Genomic DNA, 24,555 nt, shown 5'->3' with positions numbered 1-24,555 from the left:
CTAACCTAGGTTCTGAGGAAGTATTCATAACATCCACTTGGGAAACCCAAAAGAAAACCGAAACTTTACTTAAATAAAATGTTTTGCAATCTCAGTTGGTTTGTGTGCTTTAGACTATTCATGTAACAGTGTGTGGGCACGTGTGTCTGAGAAGCGGTGGCGGTGGGGGAGCAGTGGGCATAGCCTGTGGTGCAGATCAACTGACTCTAGGGATGTGTGGAGACTAGGGAGACAGGGCAAAACTTTCACTCCCTCAGCTCAGCCCCCAATCCCTGATTATGGTTGTTTTTTTTTCCCCTAACAAGGGAACATTCCCCCTTGCCACTCCCTAGTGTTCTTTCTCTGGCAGCAGATGAAGCAGCTGCTGAGCTAGCTCTGGTTTTCGGGAAGTCAGATGACCTTTTCCCTCTCCCGGTTCTCTGCCTGTCCCTGCCCCTGAGGTAGACACCATGGAACCACTGATGGCCGTCCTTTGCCTGCTGTCCCTGTACCCAGGTAGGAGCAGGGGAGAGGGGATGCTGGGGTCCTGTGGGGCCGGGCTGGTGCCACCAGATTGAGTTTCCACGTGTGAAATGGACAACCTCTTCTGCTTTCCTTTTCTCATCCATGCCTTCCTTCTCTGCTGCATTTCTGAGTCATGTCCCCACGCCCGCAGGTTTGGCTACAGCTGCGCTTTCCTGTCCCAAGAACGTGAATATCTCTGGGGGCAGTTTCACCCTCAGCAACGGCTGGAGCCCTGGGAGTATCCTCACCTACTCCTGCCCCCTGGGCCATTACCCATACCCAGTGGCGACAAGGCTGTGCAAGAGCAACGGACAGTGGCAAATCCCGAGATCCACTCGGTTGACAAAGGCGATCTGCAAATGTGAGGCTCCCTGCCAGCGTCCACCCTGGGGACTCCTATTTAGTTTGCTCAGCGTGGGGCTTAATGTGACTCGATGGGGTGGAAAAGCTCCTTTTCCACAGGGCTTTTCAAAATAGTGAGGAAATGTCTACTGCCCACAGCAAGGCGTTGGAGGCAGGCTATGACGGAGATTGTGGGGTTCTAAAGCCAAGGATGATGTTTAGAGGTCTTGACAATCTGCCTCACGGTACTGACTGTTCAGAATGGATGCTGAATGGTCCGGGTGTTCTCTGTTTTGCCATGTGTCACCCCTCTAGTTACCCACTCCTAGGACATTGGAGAACACCAAGGGAGGGATTGGGGTGGTCATAGTCCTCACAGGGCTGAGAGAAGTGACTGTTTTTAAATCTATTAGATTGAACTATGTGAAACTGCTAATATTCAACCAATTGTCAAAAGTAGCAATTTCACAGGCATCCACCTAATATTTTGACAAGCAGCTGGCTCTTGCCATGCCTCCAAGCTGAATGTCACCCACTTTGGTGTCCAGTCCAGGTGTCATCCCTCCATCCCTGTATTCATCCCCTTCTCTCCCTCCAGCTGTTCGCTGTCCAGCCCCCGTTTCCTTTGAAAATGGCATGTACATGCCACGGCTGGGGTCCCACCCGGTGGGCGGCAACCTGAGCTTCGAGTGTGAGGATGGCTTCACTCTGCGGGGCTCAGCTGTGCGGCAGTGTCGCCCCAACGGCATGTGGGATGGGGAGACGGCCGTGTGTGACAATGGCGGTGAGTGCCCTGACCCATGGCTGCATGGGGGCAGGGGGCTCCTGGGAGCCGTGGAGCCAGATATGTGCCCAGGGAGCATGTGTGGGGTCAGGGACCAGGTGTTTCTGGTGTCAAAATCATATTCTTAGATTTTGGTCAATTGAGGCCTATAGTCACATATCTCCAGTCTGTTACGCTTCTGGCTCGAAGAAGTCGGTGCTAAGCTTTGGGTCCAGCATCAAGACTGCAAATGCTCTGTCCAGCTTTTCCTAATGCCTCCAAGCCAGGCTGGTACCTGGTCCCCCTGGGCTGTTGCAGAGAGGATGTGATGAAGGCAATCAAGTGCTGTGCTCAGCTGCCTTGCCTCTGGAGCCAGTCTGAGTTCCAAGCCCAGCTTTGATTTTGACAGCCTTTGGGGAGGTTATTTAATCTCTCTGTGCCTCAGTTTTCACATCTGTAAAATGAAGATGGTGAGAGTACTGACTGCAGGGGGTTGCCATGTGGATCAAGTGAGTTGCCTCTGGAACAGCTCCTGGAATCTGCTGAGCACCACAAATACTTTTGTTATGGTCATTACTGCCCTCGTGAAAGATCGGGGGGGGGGGGGCTCTGCTTGACAAAAGTGGGGTTCCTGGGATTCCCTGGAGCTACATTTGCCTGTAGGTTTTAGGAGCTTCCTAGATCACAGTTCTAAATACATAATACAGAGGACTCAGAGTTCATGAGGCGGTAGGATCATACCCTCACCTGGAGCCCAGCTGCTGGCTTTCTAGTCACAGCCTTGATTCTTTGACAACAGCCATTTATTCAAACATAAATATAATTCATTTGAAAATTGAGGTTTAATCTATCTAAAGTGTACAGATTTTAAGTATTCACCAAAACCGAGTGTCCATCATCTCAGGAGGCTCCCTCCTGTCCCCTTCCACAAAGTAACCCTCTCCTGACTTCTATCTCCATAGATTCGTTTAGCTTCTTCTTACACCTCAAACAAGTGGAATCAAACAGACTGTGCTCTTTCGCATCTGGTTTCCTTTATTCGACATTCTGCCTGGGAGATTTATCGATGTTTCCCTGTGTATCAGCAGTTTATTTTTTTTTATGCTGTGTAGTTCCATTACATACTACAGTTTATCTACGCATTCTCCTATTGGTGAGCATTTGGCTATTTCCGGTTTTTGGTTATTGTGAGTAAAGCTCTGTGAACACGCTTATATGTGACTTCGGGTGCACTAGACACTTATCTCTCGAGTATATTATCTGGGAGTGGAGTTACTGGGTCACAGGTTGGCATCTGTTTTCTTTTAGTAGGGGCTGCAAACAGTTTCTCAATAGATCAGCAGCTCTGGTTGTCCTCTGACACCTGGAATTGCCCATCTTTTTAGTTTTAACAGTTCTGGTGGGTGTGTAGTGACGTCTCATTGTTTGCAAACGTTCTCTGTGGAGGGGTAGGCTCCTCAGCCGCCATCTTCCATGAGGTTCTGGTATGGTACCAGCAGAGACCCTGGGTTGGGATTGGGATGTTTTAGGTGGCAACTGAGGCCACAGAGTTCTAAACCTTTTCCCTACTTCAGGTTTTTCCAACCACACCCCTGGGAAGCACAGGTATGATGTCTCCCAAGGGAGAGGCCAAGGGATCCGTGGAGGCTCTGAGGGTTTCCAGAGGAGGAAGAGCCTAGAAGGAGAGGGTGGGCGAGCCGGGTCCAGAGTCCGGAGGCTGAGGAGGCGAGTCCCTGCTCACCTCCATCTTCCTTTGTTCCTCGCAGCCAGCCACTGCCCTAACCCGGGCATTTCCGTGGGTGCAGTGCGGACCGGGTCTCGCTTCGGCCTTGGGGACAAGGTCAGATACCGCTGCTCCTCGAATCTGGTGCTGACAGGGTCTGCGGAGCGTGAGTGCCAGGACGATGGGGTCTGGAGTGGGACGGAGGCCATCTGCCGCCGTGAGTAGCAGCTCTGACCCTGTGGACACTGCTGGGCCCCCACGCCCGGGCCCAGCTGACCCCATCGGCTCTCCCCACAGAGCCCTACTCCTACGACTTTCCTGAGGATGTGGCCCCCGCCCTGGGCACCTCCTTCTCCCACTTACTTGCAACCACCAATCCCATTCAGATGAAGAAGGGTGAGTGCTTGAGGTGGGCGTGGCAGGGTGCTGGGCGGGAGCAGGGGGCGGGACAAGCTTGGGGGCGGGGCAGGAGCCTCCTGTGGGCTCACTGGGCTGAGCTGACTGGAGGCGAGGCACAGGGGTCTGATTGCCTTGGCTAGAGAGCAGGTGGGCAGTGGAGGTCTGAATCTCCCCCCTTCCACATTTCTCCCAGAAAACTTGGGCCGCAAAATACAAATCCAGCGTTCCGGTCACCTGAACATCTACCTGCTCCTGGACGCCTCTCAGAGTGTGTCCAAAGTTGACTTTGAAATCTTCAAGGACAGCGCCTCCCGCATGGTGGACAGGGTCAGGAAATAGGAGGCTGCGGATATTGGCTGCCTTCCTGCACTGTCTCTGTCTCCTTCCCTTCTCAGAATCCCATTCACAGCTCACTTCCTCCAAGAAGTCTTCCCAGATTACACACATGCCATGGATCATGAATTTAGAGGATACTATTTTTCATTCCACAAACACTGTTGGGGTACCTACTATAGGTCAAGCACTATTCTGGGTCCTGGGAGACCACAAAGATGAACGAGGCTGAGATCCCATTTTTCAGGAATTCTAGAACAGTGGTCTTCACAAAGGGGTACCCAAAACAGTCTGTGGGGGGGTGGTGTGGCAGAAAAATGCTAGTAATCATGTGGAATAACTAACTTAACTGAAATGAAGAACTTAGTAATTTCCTTTTAAAATTTCAATATTTTCTATACATTTAAAAATGTATACAATATATTTGAACAGTGATACATTTTATGAGTATACTTTATAAATACATTATACCTATATTGAGATATTGGAGAAGGCAGTGGCAAGCCACTCCCGTACTCTTGCCTAACTGAAGTGACTTAGCAGCAGCAGCAGCAGCATATTGAGGTATGTGTTCAGAATGTTTCTGCTGACAGAATGCATGAACAGAAGAGTTTGGAAACCACTGGTTCACATTTCTTGCCAGGACTTTGCTTGGGAATTATGCTTTTCACAATAGTTTTTGTAGATATGTGTTTTCCCTCCCTGCTCCAATGAAAAGAAGGCAGCTTTTGTGCTCCTTAGTTTCTCTCTTCAGATGTAAAGTTAAGTAAGCTACTAAGCCATGAGGCTGTAAAATGCGACAGGCAAGTGCTCATAGGTTTGAATTCTTCCTCCATCTTTCACCAGTGGTGTGATCGGGGGCAAGGTAACAAGTCTCAGCATCCTCGTCTATATAATAGGGACCATCACGACCCCTCACATCATTCATATGAGGATTAAATGCAGAGTGAGCCTGTCAAACAGAGGAGAGGACCAACAAACGTCAGTCTCCTGGCTTCCTTAAGCAGCTACCTCCCAGGAAGGGATTCTCCATGGGCCTTGCCTTTGTCGATCTCTGTCTAGGCTCTCTGTCTCCTCCAGGGCCCATTGCTGGCTCTCTTACCATCGTCTCTTTGGTCTGGGGGCCCTTCACCCTCTCACTTGCCCTTCACAGATCTTCAGCTTTGAGATCAAGGTTAGTGTCGCCATCATCACTTTTGCATCAAAGCCCAAAGTCATCATGTCTGTCCTGGACGACAGATCCCGGGATGTGACTGAAGTGGAGAACAGTCTGAGAAATATCAACTATAAAGGTATGATGCCATCAAATGAAGGTGATGGGAGTGGGAGTAGTGGATGAGCTCTCTGTGCCTGCAGAGATTCTGGACAAGTTTGAGAGAGAAGCCTCTTGGTGGCATTCAGGTCCCAGGGTTCTAGGCCTAAGGTTTCTTAGATTGGGGTGACTTCCAAGTCAGGTTCATGGTTGGGGAGTCACAGCTCCTACCAATGCCTGGCTTGTTCACATGTTCTACGTGTCCAAAAGCATCGTACAGGTCTTCAGCTCCTCCCTGAACCACATGGTCTGGTTTTCATAGTCTCCTCATGTCATTATGATACTACCTGGCTGGTAGGTAGCAGCTGGTTGAAACAACCCACTTTCTTTGGAAACCCCATCTTTGAATCCTGGGATTTTAGAATGACCTTTAGTGCTGTTATGCAATGAGCATTTCTAAAGGGAAAGGTTTGAAATGTTTGAACGGGCAATGATGCCAAATCTCTAACTGAATATCAAAGGTCTGTCTTTATCAAATCAATTGATAATTGCATTTCCAGTGTTTGGGGAAAATAGAGTGATTCCCTTCTCCCAGGTGGTAGGTGGAAAGTTTCTAAGAGAGTTTTTCATCTTCACATATTCCAGACCATGAAAATGGAACTGGGACCAACATCTACGAGGCCCTCCATGGTGTCTATATAATGATGAATAACCAAATGAATCGGCTCAGTGTGAACCCAGTGGCCTGGCAGGAAATCCGACATGCCATCATCCTTCTGACAGACGGTAGGTATTGTTGGCTCTGTGAGTGAGCCTGGCACCGTGGAAAGAGCAGCAATGTGGGGTCAGAAGACCTGCCTTCTGGTTCTCCCTCTGCCATGTCAGGCCTTGGTTTCTTACTTTTAAAGTAGAAACAGTGTTGATGATGACGGTAATGACAACCACAACAATTATTGACAATGGAAGCTGCCCTCTTTTCCGTATATAGTTTGTTTGTTTGTTTGTTTGTTTATTTTTTGGCTGCACTGCATGGCATATGGATCTTAGTTCTCTGACCAGGGATCAAACCTGAACCCCTGGCAGTGGAAGTGCAGAGTCTTAACCGTTAGTCCTCCAGGGAAGTCCTCTTACACAATTTTTATGAAGAGCAATAAGTACTGTGTGTAAAAGTGCTTTATGATTATGTGTTAGTTGTTACCACGTGGGAGGTCACCTAGAGGGATTTGGGTGGGAGGTGTGGCTCTGCAGCAGTGATGTTGAGGTCCACAGATGAAAGGCAGACTGGGTAGTGGATCAGGGCTCTGCCATTTATCTTGATTTTGCCCAAATCACACAGCTCCTCTAGAAATCAGATTTCGTATCTATAACATGAGGAGAACCACACTTACAGGGGCTTCACAAGAATCAAATGAGATAAAGTATTAAGATGCCCCTGACCCAGTGCTAAAGAATTTCCGTGAATAATATATCTTGAAACTCCAGTAGGGAGTGTAAGTGTTGAGGTTCCCAGGGTGAATGCCTCCCCACTTCTCCAGGGCTGAGGGGATTGTGATGCATCCATCTTAATGAACAATTCTTTTCCGTCCTTGATCCAGGAAAGTCCAACATGGGTGGCTCTCCCAAGGTGGCTGTTGACAATATCAAAGAGTTCTTGAACATCAACCAGAAGAGGAAAGACTATCTGGGTGAGCCTCTGCCCTTGCCCTGCCACAATCTGTGCTCTCTGCAGAGGACCCAAGGCCCATAGCCGGGGATTTCAGCATCTTGGCTGTATTTCTCTGCATTTCATTTTTTTTGGCTGCACTGCATACAGCGTGAGGGATCTTAGTATCTTGACCAGGGATCAAACCTACACCCCCTGCAGTAGAAGCATGGAGTCTTAACCACTCGACCGCCAGGGAAGTCCTCAGCTGTATTTCTATCGAGACCCCAGGCTGTGTTGTTCTGTATGCAGGCAGCCAAGGATCACACTGAAGAGTTTGTAGTCAAACTACAAACCTTGAGTTTGTGGTTTCAACCTTGGGTTCATCTTTGATTGGCTGTGACCGTGGGTCGTTTCTTTACTTGTAAGGAGGATACAGGACAAGGACCTACCTCACAGGCCAGTAAGGGCAAATACTCAAACATTACCTGGTACAGAGAGACTCACGTGTGCAGTGGTGGTGACCACCACCACCACCATCATCATCGTCGACGTCGTTTTCAGTCACCAGCTTTTGTTCCACAAACCTCGCCAGGAAGAAAAGGTCTGGAATCCTTGTGGCAACTGTCTGGCCTTTTCTCCATTAGTAGTGCAGTTAACTAAGGCTTTGGCAGTTGCAGTCTCTAAAAGAACAGTTCCTCTAATTCTGACTAAACAAAAATTGCACTGACCTTTGACCAGAAAAGAACTTCAAAAAGAAGTGCTCCAGATAAGGGGTGGCAGTTTGTTTTGAGGTCCCAAGTTTTACTTTCCCCTTGGGTTCTCTCTTTTCTGCTCATGCCACCCACTCCACCTGCCCCTTGAGGGTAAGCAGATTTCTTTGGGAAAACCCTTGTCTAAGGAAGGCAAAATCCAAACTTCACTCCCTAACTCCTCAGCATCACTGGGCCAGAGTTATATGCTTGAAAACACCTTCTTCAAAAGAGGCAGGGACCTCAGGGAAATAGAGAAAACACATTGCTATTGTTGTTCAGTTACTCAGTTGTGTCCAACTCTTTGCGACACTGTGGACTGCAGAACTCCAGGCTTCCTTGTCCTTCACCATCTCCTGGAGTTTGCTCAAACTCGTGTCCATTGAGTTGGTGATGCTATCCAACTATCTCATCCTCTGTTGTCCCCTTCTCCTCCTACCCTCAGTCTTTCCCAGCATCAGGGGCTTTTCCAAAGAGTCAGCTCTTTGAATCAGGCAGCCAAAGTATTAGAGCTTCAGCTTCAGTCCTTCCAATGAATATTCAGGACTGATTTCCTTTAGGATTGACTGGTTTGATCTCCTTGCAGTCCAAGGGACTCTCAAGAGTCTTCTCCAACACCACAGTTCAAAAGCATCAATTTTTCAGTGAAAACACATGGGATGTGATAATCTTCCAGCTCCCACTGTAATTGCATAAAAGGACTATGAGGGGTATAAAGGGTGGGAGAAGGCTAGCTCGGCGGCCGCCCCGGGGCAGTTCTAACTGGCACCCACATTGGCTCAGAGGTTGATGTGGATGGTTGTGTGGATCCAGTTTCTCCAATGGGAAGAGTTGGCTTCAAGCCCTTCTCCCAGAGCCGGCATTTTGTAGAGGATGACCAGATCTGAAGCTGTGCCTCCATGCTACATCATGAGTTCTTTTTCATTCATTTATTTACCTCACCAAGAGCCTCTTTGGGGCCAAGCACCACTCTATGAATACAGCTATAAACAAATAGAGGAAAATGCCTGTTTCATGGGGCTGTAATTCTGGAAGGGGGCGATATATTAGTTTATTAGGGCTGTGGCAACAAATGGTATAAATTTGGGTGGCTTGAAACAACAGAGATGTATTCGCTCATGCTCAGGAAGTAGGAAGTCCAAAATCAAGGTATCAACAGGACTGTGCTCCCTCCGGAACCTCCGATAATCCTTCCTTACCTGTCCAACTGCAGGTGGCCCCAAGCATTCCTTAGCTTGGGGTAGGATTACCCAATCTCTGCCTCTCTTCATATCACTGGCTTCCCTGAAGGTATCTCTGTGACGTCACATGGTTCTCTGTGTTGGCGATCGGATTCCCTTATTCTTGTAGAGGCGTCAGATTTGTCTCTCCCTTCCTTCCCCCATCCAGCGAGACCTCACTTTAACTGATTGTATCCGCAAGGACACTATTTCCAAATATATATGAGCATATTCACAGGTCCTGGGGGTTAAGACCTGAACATACCTTTTGAGAAGACACAATTCTACCCACTCTAGGCATTACACAAAATAAATAAGGAAGCTATATGGCGCAGTAGAGGGTGACATGCACTGAGGTATAAAATTAAGCAGAAAAGAAATCGAGATGTCTGGGTCATTGCAATCTTACGCATGGAGGCCAGAGGAGGCCTCCTGCGATGGTGACATTTGAGTCAAAGCTTAGAAATGTAAGAGAGTGAGGCTTGTGGGAAGCCTGGGGGTAGGAGTGAACCAGGCAGGGACAAAGCTCGTGCAAAGGCCCTGAGGTGGGAGTGCATTTCAGGAACTTCAAGGAGGTTGTGTGACTGGAAGAGACTGAAGGGGAACAGTGGTAGGAAATGAGGTCAGATAGGTAGTGGAGGGGAGGGAGGGGATCCTGCTCATGTAGGGCTTCGTGGGACACAGCAAGTTCTCAACCACAGCCTCCTGTGTGGCGGGATAGCTGTTCACTGTGAGATTCTGCTAATTCCCTCCCCTTCAGACATCTACGCCATCGGTGTGGGCAGCCTAGACGTGGACTGGAAAGAACTGAATAATCTGGGGTCCAAGAAGGACGGCGAGAGGCACGCCTTCATTCTGAAGGATGTGCAGGCACTGAGCCAGGTCTTCGAGCACATGCTGGGTGAGTGCGTTTCACCCTCTCTGGAGGGGGTGGCCAGTGTGGAGCTGGCCGAGGGTCCCGGGATGGCATCTGCTCACAGCACCCCTCACCGGGCTCCTTCACCATCTGCTTCTCACACCCACAGATGTCTCCCAGCTCACAGACCCCATCTGTGGGGTAGGGAACATGTCTGCCAATGCCTCTGCCCAGGAGAGGACACCTTGGCACGTCACTTTAAAGGTACCCAGAAGGAGGGATGGGGCTTGGATCCCAGAGGTGTGGCCACGAGCCAGAGACGTAGCAGTCCCTGAGATCACCTGTTCCCCTGTAGCCCAGGAGCCAGGAGACCTGCCGGGGGGCCCTCATCTCTGACCAGTGGGTCCTGACAGCTGCTCACTGCTTCCGCAATGCTAAGGACAGCACACTGTGGAGGGTCAGTGTGGGTAAGGAAGGGCCCGCACCAGATTCCCGATCCCCTGGGAAGAGCTCCCACCCCTTATTCCCAGCCTCTGGCCCCTTCAGGAGCCCTGGTCCAGCCTAATCTGCTACTTTGTTCCCAGGGGATCCCAACTTTCAGATGGGCAAAGAATTCCAAATTGAGGAGGCAGTGATCTCCCCCAGGTTCGATGTCTTTTCCAAGAAGAATCAGGGAATCCCGGAGTTCTATGGCGATGACATTGCTCTGCTAAAGCTGACCCAGAAAGTGAAGATGTCCACCCATGCCAGGTGCCCGAGTCTGGGATGGGAGGGCACCTTCTGTAGGGGAGAGTGTCCTGGGGAGCCCTAGAGGAGAGGACACCAAGGATGGGCCTCTGTGACCCTGGTCCTTCTCCTTAGGCCTATCTGCCTCCCCTGCACAGTGGGGGCCAACCTGGCTCTGCGGAGACTCCCAGGCAGTACCTGCCGAGACCACGGTGAGTGCTGGACTCAAGATGAGGGAGGGACCGGCACCAGGGCTTGGGGGATGATATCATGGGCTGTGCTGCAGTCCCCAAGTCAGGATGCTGGGTAAAAGGACCAGCACTGACATCCTTTTCCTTGACTGCAGAGATGGAGCTTCTGAACCAAGTGAGCATTCCCGCTCATTTTGTGGATTTGAATGGGGATAAACTGAATATTAACCTCAAGACGGGGTCAGAGGTGAGAGTCTCAGGTTCTGGATGCTGTTGGTGGGGGATGGGATTTCTCTCTGCATCCCCTAGCTCTGGCTGCTTTCTCCCTCTGACTCCAGGCCATCCCTTCTCCCGGGCCTAGCTGCCCTGCCAGGGTCCCCTGGACTTGCTCACTCCATCCTTTTGCCCTGTTCTGCCCCTCCTGCAGTGGACAAACTGTGTCAAGGTCGTCTCTGAAGACAAAACCACGTTCCCCAACCTGACAGATGTCAGAGAGGTGGTGACAGATCAGTTCCTATGCAGTGGGACCCAGGGGGATGACAGTCCCTGCAAGGGTGAGCCCCTCCTCCACCCATTTTCCACCCCCCAACTCCCACCCTGGAGTCCGGATTCCCCAGGGGAAGGCCACCGGTGTCCCTTATGGCCAGCATGCATGCCCCAATGCAGCGGTGATGGTCGGCAGGATGACAATCTCTGTCCCTCCTTTCTGGTAGGAGAATCCGGGGGAGCAGTTTTCCTCCAGCGGAGACTCAGGTTTTTTCAGGTGAGAAGGGAGAAGTTCACAGGACTGGAGTCACGGGATCTGGGCCTTGTTGGGGGATGAGGCAGGCCTTTGAAGGAACTAAGGAGATTGGGGCTGGGACAGGGTAAGCCCCCCACTCCAACCTTTCCCTCTTCTAGGTGGGCCTGGTGAGCTGGGGTCTCTACAACCCCTGTGGCAGCTCCAGTAAGAACTCCCGCAAACCTGCGCCCCGTGGCAAGGTCCCGCGAGATTTCCACATCAACCTCTTCCGCCTGCAGCCCTGGCTCAGGCAGCATCTGGAGGGCATCCTGAACTTTGTGCCCCTCTAATCTTTGCCACCAAGCCCTCTGCTGACCTGCCAGGACCTGCCATCTCTCCGGTCGCCTACCTCTGAACGCCCACCCTCAGCCTCCATGACCCATCCGCACTCCTTGCTCTGAACACATCCCCGCCTCCAGGATCCCGGATCAGTGGCGCATCCACACTAGGGAATCCCCGGTGCTCCTGCCAGCGCTGGCCCCTCCCTCTGCTGTACTTGGCTCACTCTCCTTCCACTTACACTGGAAATTACCCAGTTATGAAATTAATAAAAACCAATGATCTCCACATCTGTCTGTGCCTCTGCCTAGGGGCTGGTCTGGGAGGGGAAGGAAAGGCCAGAATGATTCCAGGAACTGCCAAGAAGGCAGGTCAGAGACCTTGCTGGACAAACAGTGGCTGAACTCTGCTCCGTAACAGAGTCAGCAAGTGGGGGGGCAGTGTGGGCCTTATATCTAGTCCCCAAGGGGAGGTCTGGGCTTGTTGAGAGGACCAGGGGCAGAGAGGAGGTGTTAACTGGCAGAGTCTTGGACCTTGGGGAGCCAAAGGTGGAGTTTTTGCAGTTTCTGTTTCCTTGATTGGCAGCTCAGTGGGGCCCTCCCCACTTGGACATTCCGGAAAGTGATGTGGGTAGGGAGGGTGGGGTGAACAGCAGGTGCCAGAACAGGATTGCATAAAAGGCTGGAGGTTGTGGGGGGCAGGGGAAGGGAGTGTGACCAGGCTCAGGTCTAAAGTTTCAGCTTGGCCATCAAGCCAAGCAGACTTGCAGCAGAAGCCAGGAGAGGCCCTCCTGCCCCCAGCCCCGGGTCACCATGGGGATCGGTCACAACCCCCGACTCTGCCTGGTATCCTTGATCCTGGGCCTCTTGTGTGGAGGTAAGTGAGATCACAGCCCCCCTCCCTCCACTCCTGCTTCCCCCATGATCCGTCCTCGGCCTTGTGAGGCTGGATCTCACCAACTTTTCTCTTTTAGGTGTGGGCATGACTCCACCGCCTGAGGCCAGGCCCCAAAGCCCCTGCTCTCTGGAGGGAATAGAGATCAAAGGTGGCTCCTTCCGGCTTCTCAAGGCAGGCCAGGTGCTGGAGTACTTGTGTCCTTCTGGCTTCTACCCATACCCCGTACAGATTCGCACCTGCAGATCCACAGGGTCCTGGAGCACCCTGCAGACTCAAGACAGAAAGATTGTCAAGAGGGCCGAATGCAAAGGTTGGAGGGCAGTGAGGATGGGGATGGGCTGGCTGAGGGACGGAGCAGGTGGCAGCCAAGGTCCAGATTTGGATAAGTCTAGGCTTGAGTGGAGACCAGGCAGGCTGACAAGTTGGGCTGAGCATAGGTCAGAGCTGAGTGAGGGTTGGAGGTGGGATGGAGAGGGAAGGAAGGGGAGCTAGACTTTACTAAGCATTTACCCTGTGTCAGGCAGCCCTGGCAGTTCAAAGAACACTTAGAAATGGGGAGGGGGGAGCAGCAGGACTCCTTATGGGTGGAGGTACCTCTAGGGGTCGAGGGTAGTAGCTATCCTGTGGGGCCAAGAAGTAATATTTCTCAGTGACAGGGTCCTTGAGACCAGGAGGGTTATCCTGAAGGGCAGCCCTTCCCTTCCAGTAACTTCTACTTGGTCTCCACCCCCTTGCCCCCAAAGCAATTCGCTGTCCCAGACCACAGGATTTTGAGAATGGGGAGTACTGGCCCCGGGCTGCCTACTACAATTTGAGTGATGAGATCTATTTCCGCTGCTATGATGGCTACACTCTTCGGGGCTCTGCCAATCGCACCTGCCGAGAGAATGGTCGGTGGGATGGGGAAACGGCCATCTGTGATGACGGAGGTGAGAACCGTCCCCTCTTTCCACAACAGCTCCTTCTCCCTGACCACCCTCAGCCTAGGAAACACTGCCACAGCTTGGTGCTCTGCCTTGCCCTTTGCGCCCCAGGCTTTGGCCCTCACCAGTGTATCTCATGCTTCTGCAGCGGGGTACTGCCCCAACCCGGGCATCCCCCTTGGCACAAGGAAGGTGGGCAGCCAGTACCGCCTTGAAGACCGTGTCACCTACTACTGCAACCGGGGGCTCACTCTACGTGGTTCCCAGCAGCGAACATGCCAGGAAGGTGGCTCTTGGAGTGGAACGGAGCCTTCCTGCCAAGGTGACCCTTGATCTGTACCCTCAAGTCAGACCCTGCTCTCTCATCCTCACATCCCCTTGGGAGCACACTGCCTTCTCCCCCTGCCACCATCCAGCTCTTTCCTCCCTTCTAAATCTCCCCGAAGAACTTCTGAGCCCTTCCGGCCCCAGAAGCCCACCATCTCCTGTCAGTGTCCCTGACCCTCCCAGACATTTGACCTGCTCTCTGACCTCTCCCAGACTCCTTTATGTACGACACTCCTGCAGAGGTGGCCGAAGCCTTCCTGTCTTCCCTGACAGAGACCATAGAAGGAGTTGACGCCGAGGATGGACATAGCCCAGGTTTGAAGGCAGAGAGGGGAGGTGGGGCAGGGAGTTGGGCGTGGGGTGGAGAAGGGGCAGGAGACCTATTTGTTCTGGAGACTGAGCCTCTCTGGTGGCATCCAGGGGAACAACAGAAGAGAAAGATTGTCCTGGACCCCTCAGGCTCCATGAACATCTACCTGGTATTGGATGGATCAGACAGCGTGGGGGCCCGCAACTTCACAGGGGCCAAGAATTGTCTCAGAGATTTCATCGAGAAGGTGGGGCTCTCTCCCCTTGAAGGTGGGAACCCTGAAAGGACCTCAGTGCTCTGCCAGGACTAGTTCCCAGATACTCCCAGCCCCTCGGAGCCACAGGGTCCCAGAAAATCTCCAGGTGCTATTGTGTCCTCCTTTTCTTTCACTTGACCTTTAACCTGGACTCCTCCATGACCTCAGGGTGATGAGTCAGTCCTTGAATCTCTTACTAAGGACTTTCCTATCTGTCTCAGCCAAGCTGCTGAATTCTCCCAACCATATATTCTACTTTTGAGGCCGTGACCTATTTCTCCCCTCGCCCACAGGTGGCAAGCTACGGGGTGAAGCCAAAATATGGTCTAGTGACATATGCCACAGAACCCAAAGTTTTGATCAAAGTGTCCGACCCAAAGAGCAGTGAAGCAGACTGGGTCACAGAGCAGCTCAACCAAATCAACTACGAAGGTCAGAAGTCAGGAAAGGGTGGGAGGTTCACTTTGGGGTCAGAGAGGTCTAAAGTTTCAGGAGCGTTGTGGGCAGGGTGTAGTGAGACCACGTGGTGGGGCAGGGAGGACTACTTTTTAATCCACAGTTGGACAGCAGGGTCATTGGAAAATGGGGTTTGGTGGGAACCCTTTGGAACTCAGAGGGTCACTTTGTTGTCAAAAGGAAGACAGTGGGGTGACAACTCAAGTTGACAGATGTGGGATCCCAGGTGCTGCCAGGCCTCTGGGGTCAAGGATGGCTTGGGAGATCAGGCGAGGTGATGACATCTTCCCTGTTCACAGATCACAAGTTGAAGGCAGGGACTAACACCAAGAGGGCTCTCCTGGAAGTGTACAACATGATGAGCAGGGAAGTAAACAACCTCAGAGAGACCTGGAACCGCACACGCCATGTCATTATCATCATGACTGATGGTAAGAGGGGCTTTTCTCCTGCCTCTGACTCCCCACCCTCTCAAACCAGCTCATGGCCCCGAGTCCACACGTGACACTGGACTTGTGTCTGGGGGATGGTGTGCTGCTCTTCCCTGTGCCTTTACAAGGAGGGATCCTCCACTCCGTGATCTCTCACTCATGATCTCCTCTCCAACCTGCTCACTCAGCCCTGTATGTCACTCCTTTCAGCCTCTTTATCTTCCTGGACCCTCTTCCTTCAGGTCTCCCACCCTCACGGTCCGTCTCTCCTGCAGGTTTGCACAACATGGGTGGGGATCCAGTCACTGTCATTCACGATATTCGGTACTTGCTAGACATTGGTAGAAATCGCAAAAACCTCAGGGAGGATTATCTGGGTGAGTTTTATTGCCTAGGACCCAGCACCCTACTTTATTAGCTTCTTGCTTGCGCCAGGGCCAAGACCCTCACTCTGTTTTTTCTCTCTCAGACATCTATGTGTTCGGGGTTGGACCTCTAGTGAACCAAGAGAACATCAATGCTTTGGCTTCCAAGAAGGATAAAGAGCAACACGTGTTCAAACTCAAGGATGTAGATAACTTGGAGGATGTTTTCGTCCAAATGCTTGGTAGGAAGAAGCTATGGAAGGCTATAAGGAGATGGTCAGGAAATTCAGCTCTCCCCAGAACCCCCCAGGTCACTCATTCTTCCACTCCTCCTAAATCCCTGGCAGTCTAGAAGCCCTTTCTCTTTCCTCCTCTACCCCCAGGTCACTATTCTTGCTTCCTGGTACTTTCCACTCCCTGATCTCAGAATCACGGGTTCTGAAATGATGCAGAGACCTTTCTCAAGTCCCTCCTTTTACAGATATGAAAGCTGGGGCCAAGAGAGGTCAAGGAATGGCAAGTTAGCAGGAGTTGGGCCTGAAAATGCCCAGGTCTCTGAGTTTAGTCCCAGGTTCATGATTCCACAGTGGTTCCTTGCCTTCCCTTCCCTCTTATGGACATCTGCTCCCCACAGACACGTTGGTGTCCCTCCCCAAGACAGCTGCCATTTGGCAATGAACTGTCCCAGCTTTTAGCACAATCTCCTTTCTTGCCAGATGAAAGCCGGACACTGGGTCTCTGTGGCATGGTTTGGGAGCACAAGAAAGGTACTCCCTACCACAAGCAACCATGGCAGGCCAAGATCTCAGTCATTGTAAGTGCAGTGTCCTGGTGGTGGGGACTTAGGGGAGATCACGGTGAAATGAAGGTCGAGGGAAGGGCAAGGCACTCTTAATCAGATTGTGACATTTGTGAAAGCTGAGCTTTCCCTCTGCTGCTGTTCCCAGCGCCCTTCGAAGGGACATGAGAGCTGTATGGGTGCTATTGTGTCGGAGTACTTTGTGCTGACAGCTGCACACTGTTTCACTGTGGATGATGAGAAACACTCAATCAAGGTCAGCCTGGGTAAGGATGCAACCCATCAATTCTGAGCTTCTGCGGTGCCCTCTGGGCAACATTGCCTCCAGGGCCCACATTCTCCACCTCTCATCGCAGCCCTTCCCTTGCATGCTGGACCAGTTAGAGATGGGGAAGATTTGAGTTAGGGATGACACGCAGGCAGGAAGCTGCCTACACAGACATCGGTGGTCTAGAGGGACCCCCTCTCCTACTTCAGGAGGAAAGAGGAAGGAGTGGGAGGTAGAAGAAGTCCTATTTCATCCAAACTACGACCTCAATGCAAAAAAAGCAAAAGGCATTCCTGAGTTTTATGACTATGACGTGGCCCTCATCAAGCTCAAGGAGAAGCTCAAGTATGAGGAGACCATCAGGTGAGCCATCTGGATTCTGAGAGAAAAGGCTGGGAGAGGCATAACTGAGACTGGAGCAGGCCCAGGGTTCACTATCCTTGAATTTCCCCATCTCTCCTCAACAGGCCCATTTGTCTCCCCTGCACTGAGGGATCGATTCAAGCCTTGAGGCTTCCAAGGTCAACCACATGCCGGCAACAGAGTAAGATACATTCAGGGAGAGCAGCTTGTTAAGGGTGAGGTTCTGAGACATGGGAGGGACGAGAGGGAGTACAGGGAGAGCAGGTGATGTCCTGCCCAGCTGCCAGCTCACAGGAAGGGGTGGAGGGCCACTCGATGACAAAGCATGAGGCAGGGAGGGGAGGGAGAGTGCCGAAATGATCCCATCTATTCGTCTGTAAAGTGCAAGAGCTGCTCCCTGCAAAGGCGATCGAAGCTCTGTTTGTGTCTGAATCTAAGGATTCTAAGAAGACCCTGACTCGGAAGGCGGTCTACATCAAGAATGGGGAAAAGGTGAGGAATGTGGGATCCTGAGGTCCTTTAGGCCCTAGTTCTTCCTAAGCAAGGTTTGTTCCTCACCCCTCTCACTTCCCCATCTCACCTACAGAAAGCCGGCTGTGAGAGAGATGCTCTACGCGCCCCAGGCTATGACAAAGTCAAGGACGTCTCTGAGGTAGTCACCCCCAGGTTCCTCTGCACTGGAGGCGTGGATCCCTACGCTGACCCTAACACTTGCAAAGGTGAGAGAAGGCTCTTTGGTTGTGATGTGAGTTCTGAGGCCTAAGAGTCTTTCCCTACAGCATCTCCTCCCCTACAGGTGATTCTGGTGGCCCCCTGATTATTCACAAGAAGAGTCGCTTCATTCAAGTGAGTCTTCCCTTTCCTCTCTCTGGGGAGATGCTGAGTGGTCAGCGTGGGCCCCCCAACAGGAAAGCTCACTGCATGTGGCTGAAAAGAGGTGGGGGTGGGGGGTGGGCAGAGCCTGCCTCACCTTCAGACTCTTCCTTGAACTGGCCAATTCAGGACCATGTGTCTGGTCTGTGTGCCAGGGGACAGGACTGAACTGGGTCCCTAGCTTAGTCTTCCCAGGTCAGGTCAGTTCAGATGCAACCGGCAGTAGTTGTGCTTCCTGCGATTAAGGAGTTCTACCAAACGATTCCTGGCAACGCCTCGCTCTCTCCAGGTTGGCGTGATCAGCTGGGGCGTTGTGGACGTTTGCAAGCGGCCACACCAAGTACCTGGTTATGCTCGAGACTTTCACATCAACCTCTACCACGTGCTGCCCTGGCTCAAGGAAAAACTCAAAGATGAGGATCTGGGTTTTCTATAAGGGGTTTCCTGCTGGAAAGGGGCATGAGACCAAATTAAAACAGCTGCGACAACACCTGTGTTCAAGATCCTTTTGGGGTAAAGGAGTGGGGAGCGTGCACTAGCCATGTGGTTACAACTGAGATCACATCTAACAGCCGTTTTTAAAGGCTCAACCCCAATCCCAAGTGCTGAAAAACCAGAGGCTGAGGGAGATGGGTGAGCTTCCACCTCAGTGTTTTACTGAGACCAGCGTTGGGGCAGATGAGGCACACGGAATCCAGCTCCATTCCCTAGAAGCCGTCCACAAGGTTTTCCTTGTAGACATCGTCGCTGTAGACAATCTGAGTCCTCTTGTCCCGGTGGCAGCCCTTAGGGCTATTCTGGACAGCTGGGGAGGGAGGAGAAGTTTCGTTAACGTCTGAGGGAGAACACCGACGAGACCTGAGGCCCCGAGTTTGACCACCTCAACTCTAGCCTCTGGCCTTTGGATGCTCAGTTTCCATGCTGCCCTCTGGTGGCTGGGATGGCTTCTCTACTTTTAGCCCCCTTAGCCCTGTGGCTACCAATCCATGGCCCCAGGAAAGAGTGTGCAGTTATCATGGCACATGCAAACACTGTAATGAGTGTTTTGTCCTCAGAAATAACTCAAATGTTATTCTTGACACATGTGAATAATGTTAACCACCTACTTCCAGTCAGTATACCAAAATTTAGAAAATCTCTATAGCCCTTTGTTAACATGCTGGTCTTTCCTGGTTCCTTCTTTAGTATAACGGGTTACTCGCGCTCTGAACTCCCTTGTGCCTACTCCTTTACATGAAAATCTACTTCAGGTGAAACGGGTTATTCATTCCATCAGGAGAATTCATTCCAGTGTAACCCTGGCCCTAAGCATTCTCCCTGGAGCTGCCCCTTCCCCTTCCTCTTTCCTCTCTACACTCCATTCCCAAGGATTCTATTCCTGCCACTCTGGGGCTAGAGGGAACCCCTCATGCAAGCCCCCATCCTCTTGGAGCTTTCATCTTGATGCCGTGGATCACTTCCTCCTTCTCAAAGCCTGTATCCTTCGGCTGCAACAACCCAGGCCTCTCGGGTCCTGCTCCCAGCCCTCTGCCCTCTCCTTTGTCTCCTATGTTGCACCCTCAACTTCAGCCTAACAGGTCAGGAGGGCTGGGGCCGTATGGGGCATAAGGAACACAGCCCAGCTTCCTCCCATAGTTCCTGACTATTTATTCAAGTCCAGTCCCAGCTCATTTTTCCTCTGCATTCAGTCTCCCCTGCAACACTATCGTGTCGTTTTGCAGCAGCCCTATGATACAGGTGACTCCAGTCTACATTTTCAGTCCTTACTGAACACCTGCATTCCTGATTCCTAACTTCAAAGATCTATTTTATAAAACCAACTATACTCCATCTCAAAATGAATAAGGCCACATGAGGTGCTCACCTTCTTCGCCAACCTGACTCACTCCCACTCTCTTCCCTGTTCCAATCAACGCCTTGGAAATGGTTTCCAATACTTTTCTCTCCTCCTGCTTCTAACTGATAGAAGGCCTGGGGATTCTCCTTCTAATCCCCATAGTTGCCACACAAAACCAGATCTCTAGCCCCTCTAGGGGACCCAGGGACAGGCAGGAGAACAAAACGGGGTGAGATCTCTAGCCTCTCTAGGGGACCCGGGGACAGGCAGGAGAACAAAACGGGGTGAGCTGTGGGCAACAGAATGAGAAAGGAAGAATCCCCTTCTTACCTAGGGAGCCCCAGACAGACTTGCCCGTGGCGGCATCCAGCATGGGCTGTTTTCGGGCAATGCTGACTTTAAGCTGTACAGACTCCACTTGGGTCCCATTGAGCTAGGGCAGAAGAGGGGAGCAGGCAGAGGATGGGGGCAAACATTACAGACAAACCAAAGGAGGGTTTCCAGGAGCTGTCATCCTAAGAATAGAGTAAGTAGGGACTTGAGAATATAAGGTTTCCTGCACGAATAGGGAAATACTTTCTTTGTCAAGAGAAAATGATTTCCTCCTGGCTACCAGTATTTTAGAGAGAAAATATGAGGATGGCAGGAGGGATGGGAAGAACAGATCTGGGAAGTCCCAACCTCAGCAACAGCCTGATCTGCTGACTCCATCTTTTCATAGGTGACGAAGGCACAGCTGGGATGAAAAAACACAGGGTCAGTAGAGGGTCTACGGGCTCCTCGGGACCCAGGCAAACCCAGTGTTACAGGCTGTGGAGACAGGCTAGCTTCCTCCCTCAGGTCTCACACCCCAGGTCCTCCTAGGACAGCCCACTCTTGTCCTTACTTTCTGGGTGGGTCCATGGAGAGGTCAATGATGTTTCCAAAAGGAGAGAAGGCCCCACGGAGGAGGGTGGGCGTCATGTCTTCTCCATACACATAGAGAGTATTTCCCTTCCGAGGGGCCCGGCGTTCAGGGAACGAGTCTGATCCTATGGAACACAGGAATCCAGTCATGAGACACAAGCTTAGCTCATTCTCCACTTTAGAGTACACTTTAGTAGGACCCACCTAAACCTTACTGAGGTCACTTCCCACTAGCCAGGCTCACTCACTGCGGAAAGGCCCCTCTCGGTCCCGCTCCCTGTCCCGGTCTCGATCTCGGTCTCGGTCCCTGTCCCGGTCTCGATCACGGTCTCGGTCCCGCTCCCGGTCTCGCTCTCGATCCCGATCTCGGTCTCTGTCTCGGTTCCGCTCACGACTGCGGTCCCGGCTGCGGCTTCGGGGAGGGGAGGCTGAGGAACGGGCACCACCACGTTCTTCGTAGCCCCAGTCGAAGCTTCGAGGGGGGCCATCGCCAGCCCCTGGGCCCTCTGCCTCTTCCCCATCTGGCCCCAGTTCCCGAAGCCGATCACTGGAAGATACAAAACTGGGGAGCAGTAGACAATGAGGATCAAAGGGGGCCTTTACCTTGTCTTCCCGGATCCCACACAGACTCAACACTTCCTCTGCAGCCCCAGCTCTTCCCACTTCAGTCCCAAACCTCCTAAAGACCCAGGCAAGCCTCTCGTGCCCCCAAAACCCCGCCAACTGGGACCCCGTCTTATCTTTCTCTAACCTCTCATACAGAGATTTCCTTTGTGGACGTCTGGATGACTGAAAGAGACCAAGAACAGTTAAGACGAGTCTGAGTGGCTGGCATACGGCCTCCAATATGTGGGTTTCTCATTTTTCTCAATCCCCCGCTCCTCAGAGACAGAAAACTGGAAACCATTACCTCCTGCAGGTCGTCGTCAGCAGATACGCTCCTCTGGAACGGTTGGAAAGTGGGGACCGGCCCCTTCTCAGGGTCCTGGGAAGGTGGGAGAGACTTACCTCAGTGGGGGGAGCAGGAGGCCACCTATCGGGGGTGGGGGGCTCCTCTTCCCTGACCCTCCTCTTGGCTCCCCTGGCCTATCTTTTTTTTGTTTGTTTCTTACTTGACTACGTGCTATTTTACATAAAAGACTTAATACACACTTGAAGCATTTAGTTTACTAAAAACACCTTAAACCCGATGACCTTCTCAGTCTTTTCAACTCCTTAGAGAACACAACCCAACAGATCTATTACATGATGGACTAGAGTCACAGAATACATAAAATGGAGGAGAATTTAGGAGGCATCTAGTTTTTTCATTTTATAGATAAGAAACCTGAAGCTCAGAATGGTACAGCAACTTGTCCATGACTGAACTGGCATTACTTTCCCCCTACACCTACCTTCATTCCAACTTGGAAGGATGCCCTCTGACGTGAAGGATCCCTTGAACTATCTTTCTGCCTGTGCTCACCTTTAACTTCCCCTCTAGGGTCCGAGAACGCTTGAAGCCTGAGTTCTTGGTCTCAGCCTTGATGGCACTGATGGCTCCTGACTTCACCAGCTGCTTTGCCTGCTCTGTTGCTGTGGCCGTGTCCACCACAGGTTGCTCTGACAGTGCTGAAGTGGTAAGGGAAAGAGGTTTATTATGTTGGCCAGAGGTCAGCCGGTGTGCTTACTTCCAGCCTATCACCGCCTCCCCCATCACTCACAGCGTTTGACACCGCCTTGGCTGGCTGTGCTGCTGCTACTTTGCTTCTTCAGAGCCAGCAATGCCTTTTTCTGGGAACAAGAGTGAGAAGAGAGGGATTGATGAGGGCCAATCCCTGGCCAGGTCTTCTCCCAAGGCCCTTGGGCGCATCACTCCGGGGATACCTTTCTGAGAGAAAATAATGCAAATGGTACCCCTGGGGTGGTACACTACAGCTGTCTTGCCTCTAACATATAGTTCCTCAGATCACATACACGAGCCATACCTACTTGGTCTAAACCATCGTATCCAGAGGCTTTGCAGAGTCTCATATTTTTCAAGTTGAAAACAAGGAACTCAAACACAGACGATGGCCCCCGGATATACACTGCAGTTTAGTATAAGCCTCCGTGCCTTCTTAGGGGCTTCGTCCATACACCCCTACATGTTTAATAAGAACATACAAATGCTTTGAAACGGAGATTTGCAGAAGAAAGAGACACAAATCCTCCTCTTGAGTTCACAGGCTGAGAAAGAAGATGACCAGACTGAACTGTCAAGACTGATCATAAGTGCAGATTGGAGCTGAAAGCAAGTAAGATTTTTCTGATGCAAGTGGTTATTAAACCAGGCCCTGAGTAGGATCTACATAACGCAGGCTGAGGAGGAAAAGGCCTTTTAGACAAAGAAAACAGGGTGGCAGAGATGCAGAGATAAGAAGGTTTTGAGAACGCATGTTTTGGGACCAAGGAATAGTTCTATAGGAAGAAAGGCCAGATTAAAGCTTTTTATAGGCAATGTGAAACCATTGTGTTTTGAAAAAAGAAGGGCAGTGTTTACTGTTTTCAATGCACCGTTTTAACAAGAGTGAAAAAGTCTGTCCAATAAAAGAAACTTGTTGAGAGACCATTACAACAGTCAAAGTGAGCATCCGCAAAGACGTGATCTAGGGAATACAGAGGAAAAAGAAAACAGAAGAAATTACTTTAAAAGAAAAATGAACACTTGGCAAACGTTTGGCTACACAAATCGTGCAGGAGACAGAGATGACATATTCATCTCAAACAAATCGAAGAAGTGAATGCAGACAGTCCTATTTGGAAGACCAAGTTTAGTACAGACAAGACGACAGCTTCAGTTTTAGATATGTGAAAGTTATCAGTAAGACACTAGACGGCACTGGAAAAACTAAGCTTGGGATCACCAGTTCTTAGGTGGTACTAAAAGCCATGGGAAAGGAAAACAACTCCATGGCAGACCACACAGAAAAGAGAGAAAAGAAAGTACACACTTGGGAAAGTCCATCTCTTAAGTTACACTGAGAGATGATACGCCTCCAAGTATTAGCTAGAGGAATCCCCAGCCCCCATCCCCTCACACTCACCCCAGGTGTTCTCAGTGTAGAGTCTTTGAAAGTTTGGGCCATGCCCACACACATTCCCTCACCTTTTTCTTGAGTTTGTTGAATTTCTTCTGCAGAGCCTCCTCCTCCTCGCTCAGTCCGGGGGGTATCACCAACATGGTGGCTCCTGGTTCGGGGGCAGGGCCCAAGACATCTTTCTCCACTGTCACCGCCCACAGTTCACACGCCGTCCAGACTGATCCCGATCCCACCCCTTCAGGCCTGCCTACTCCTATCTTTTACCTCTCCCTACCCCTTGCTTAAACCAGGCTGCCGTCCAAACCCCAGCTCGGGATCAACCAGCATTCCCTTCTGTCTTCAGGAATCACGGATATCAGCGCCTTGGGGCACCATGTGGTCCAGGAAGGGATAAATACCCCCTCCGTCGCCAAGACGATGGCACCAGACCCCCCTATCTCGCTGGAGTTAGTATGGAATTGCGGGGTCCGAAAAACAGAGAAAGCAGTGGAACCCGCGCAGCGCTCTCAGAGCAACGAAAGGGGCAAGAAGACAGAAGGAGCTCGGAAAAAGGGGGGCGAAGGCTGAGGAGAAGGCCTTACCTGAGGGGGCGGCAACCGGGGCTCCACGGTCTCGGGCGGCGCCCGCGCGGGCAACGGATCCCGGGCTCAGAGCGATGACGTAGCGAGGGGCGGAGAACGCGGTAACCAAGGCGGCCCGCGCCGCACACACTTCCGCCC

At 51.5% G+C, this 24,555-nt stretch overlaps 3 protein-coding genes across 5 annotated transcripts; 2 read left to right on the top strand and 1 right to left on the bottom strand.

The window, feature by feature from the left end:
- Nucleotides 1–437: 437 nt before the first annotated feature.
- C2 (complement C2) lies at nt 438–12,051 on the top strand. Of its 2 annotated transcripts, XM_081522432.1 has the most exons (18): nt 438–495; nt 656–865; nt 1,445–1,630; nt 3,376–3,549; nt 3,630–3,728; nt 3,925–4,058; nt 5,218–5,356; nt 5,962–6,102; nt 6,912–7,001; nt 9,691–9,831; nt 9,956–10,050; nt 10,142–10,253; nt 10,371–10,536; nt 10,648–10,724; nt 10,859–10,950; nt 11,131–11,257; nt 11,417–11,466; nt 11,604–12,051. In XM_081522432.1, the coding sequence occupies exons 1-18, from the start codon at nt 450–452 to the stop codon at nt 11,772–11,774; spliced, it is 2,250 nt and encodes a 749-aa protein (XP_081378558.1). In that variant the 5' UTR covers nt 438–449; the 3' UTR covers nt 11,775–12,051. The 2 variants fall into 2 exon arrangements, with proteins under 2 accessions (XP_081378558.1, XP_081378559.1); XM_081522433.1 differs by lacking the exons at nt 656–865; nt 1,445–1,630.
- Nucleotides 12,052–12,409: 358 nt separating this feature from the next.
- CFB (complement factor B) lies at nt 12,410–18,521 on the top strand. The gene is made up of 18 exons (XM_081522431.1): nt 12,410–12,639; nt 12,737–12,970; nt 13,404–13,589; nt 13,732–13,905; nt 14,124–14,225; nt 14,331–14,467; nt 14,770–14,908; nt 15,232–15,363; nt 15,639–15,740; nt 15,833–15,970; nt 16,445–16,542; nt 16,676–16,793; nt 17,005–17,158; nt 17,263–17,339; nt 17,541–17,650; nt 17,745–17,877; nt 17,955–18,004; nt 18,321–18,521. The coding sequence occupies exons 1-18, from the start codon at nt 12,576–12,578 to the stop codon at nt 18,465–18,467; spliced, it is 2,295 nt and encodes a 764-aa protein (XP_081378557.1). The 5' UTR covers nt 12,410–12,575; the 3' UTR covers nt 18,468–18,521.
- A 2-nt stretch (nt 18,522–18,523) lies between these two features.
- Nucleotides 18,524–24,485, bottom strand: NELFE (negative elongation factor complex member E). 2 transcript variants are annotated; one of them, XM_081522439.1, is made up of 11 exons: nt 24,418–24,485; nt 23,902–23,984; nt 22,478–22,547; nt 22,240–22,385; nt 21,685–21,759; nt 21,526–21,563; nt 21,023–21,336; nt 20,755–20,899; nt 20,550–20,604; nt 20,199–20,301; nt 18,524–18,836 (listed from the first exon to the last, which is right to left on the bottom strand). In XM_081522439.1, exons 2-11 carry the CDS (start codon nt 23,974–23,976, stop codon nt 18,739–18,741), a joined length of 1,119 nt encoding a protein of 372 aa, XP_081378565.1. In that variant the 5' UTR covers nt 23,977–23,984; nt 24,418–24,485; the 3' UTR covers nt 18,524–18,738. The 2 variants fall into 2 exon arrangements, with proteins under 2 accessions (XP_081378565.1, XP_081378566.1); XM_081522440.1 differs by having other exon boundaries at nt 21,023–21,321.
- Between the last annotated feature and the right edge of the window lie 70 nt (nt 24,486–24,555).

This window comes from Giraffa tippelskirchi, chromosome 8, assembly GCF_054371585.1.
Source record: "Giraffa tippelskirchi isolate mGirTip1 chromosome 8, T2T-mGirTip1v1.2.pri, whole genome shotgun sequence".
NCBI classification, from domain to species: Eukaryota; Metazoa; Chordata; class Mammalia; order Artiodactyla; family Giraffidae; genus Giraffa; species Giraffa tippelskirchi.
The sequence above is the reverse complement of the archived record's forward strand: the minus strand, read 5'-3'. Positions and strand labels throughout refer to the sequence as shown.

Excerpts from the sequence above, each read along its gene's own strand:
- NELFE (XM_081522439.1), bottom strand. The coding sequence starts at position 23,976 with ATGTTGGTGATACCCCCCGGACTGAGCGAGGAGGAGGAGGCTCTGCAG. Across the intron at positions 22,548-23,901 it reads TCAACAAACTCAAGAAAAAG|AAAAAGGCATTGCTGGCTCT; the intron begins GTGAGGGAATGT and ends TCTTGTTCCCAG. Across the intron at positions 21,760-22,239 it reads CCCTAGAGGGGAAGTTAAAG|GACCCTGAGAAGGGGCCGGT; the intron begins GTGAGCACAGGC and ends CCACCTTCCCAG.
- CFB (XM_081522431.1), top strand. The coding sequence starts at position 12,576 with ATGGGGATCGGTCACAACCCCCGACTCTGCCTGGTATCCTTGATCCTG. Across the intron at positions 14,468-14,769 it reads TCAGAGATTTCATCGAGAAG|GTGGCAAGCTACGGGGTGAA; the intron begins GTGGGGCTCTCT and ends CCTCGCCCACAG. Across the intron at positions 17,651-17,744 it reads ACATCAAGAATGGGGAAAAG|AAAGCCGGCTGTGAGAGAGA; the intron begins GTGAGGAATGTG and ends TCTCACCTACAG.
- C2 (XM_081522432.1), top strand. The coding sequence starts at position 450 with ATGGAACCACTGATGGCCGTCCTTTGCCTGCTGTCCCTGTACCCAG. Across the intron at positions 6,103-6,911 it reads CATCATCCTTCTGACAGACG|GAAAGTCCAACATGGGTGGC; the intron begins GTAGGTATTGTT and ends TCCTTGATCCAG. Across the intron at positions 10,254-10,370 it reads ACTGTGGAGGGTCAGTGTGG|GGGATCCCAACTTTCAGATG; the intron begins GTAAGGAAGGGC and ends CTTTGTTCCCAG.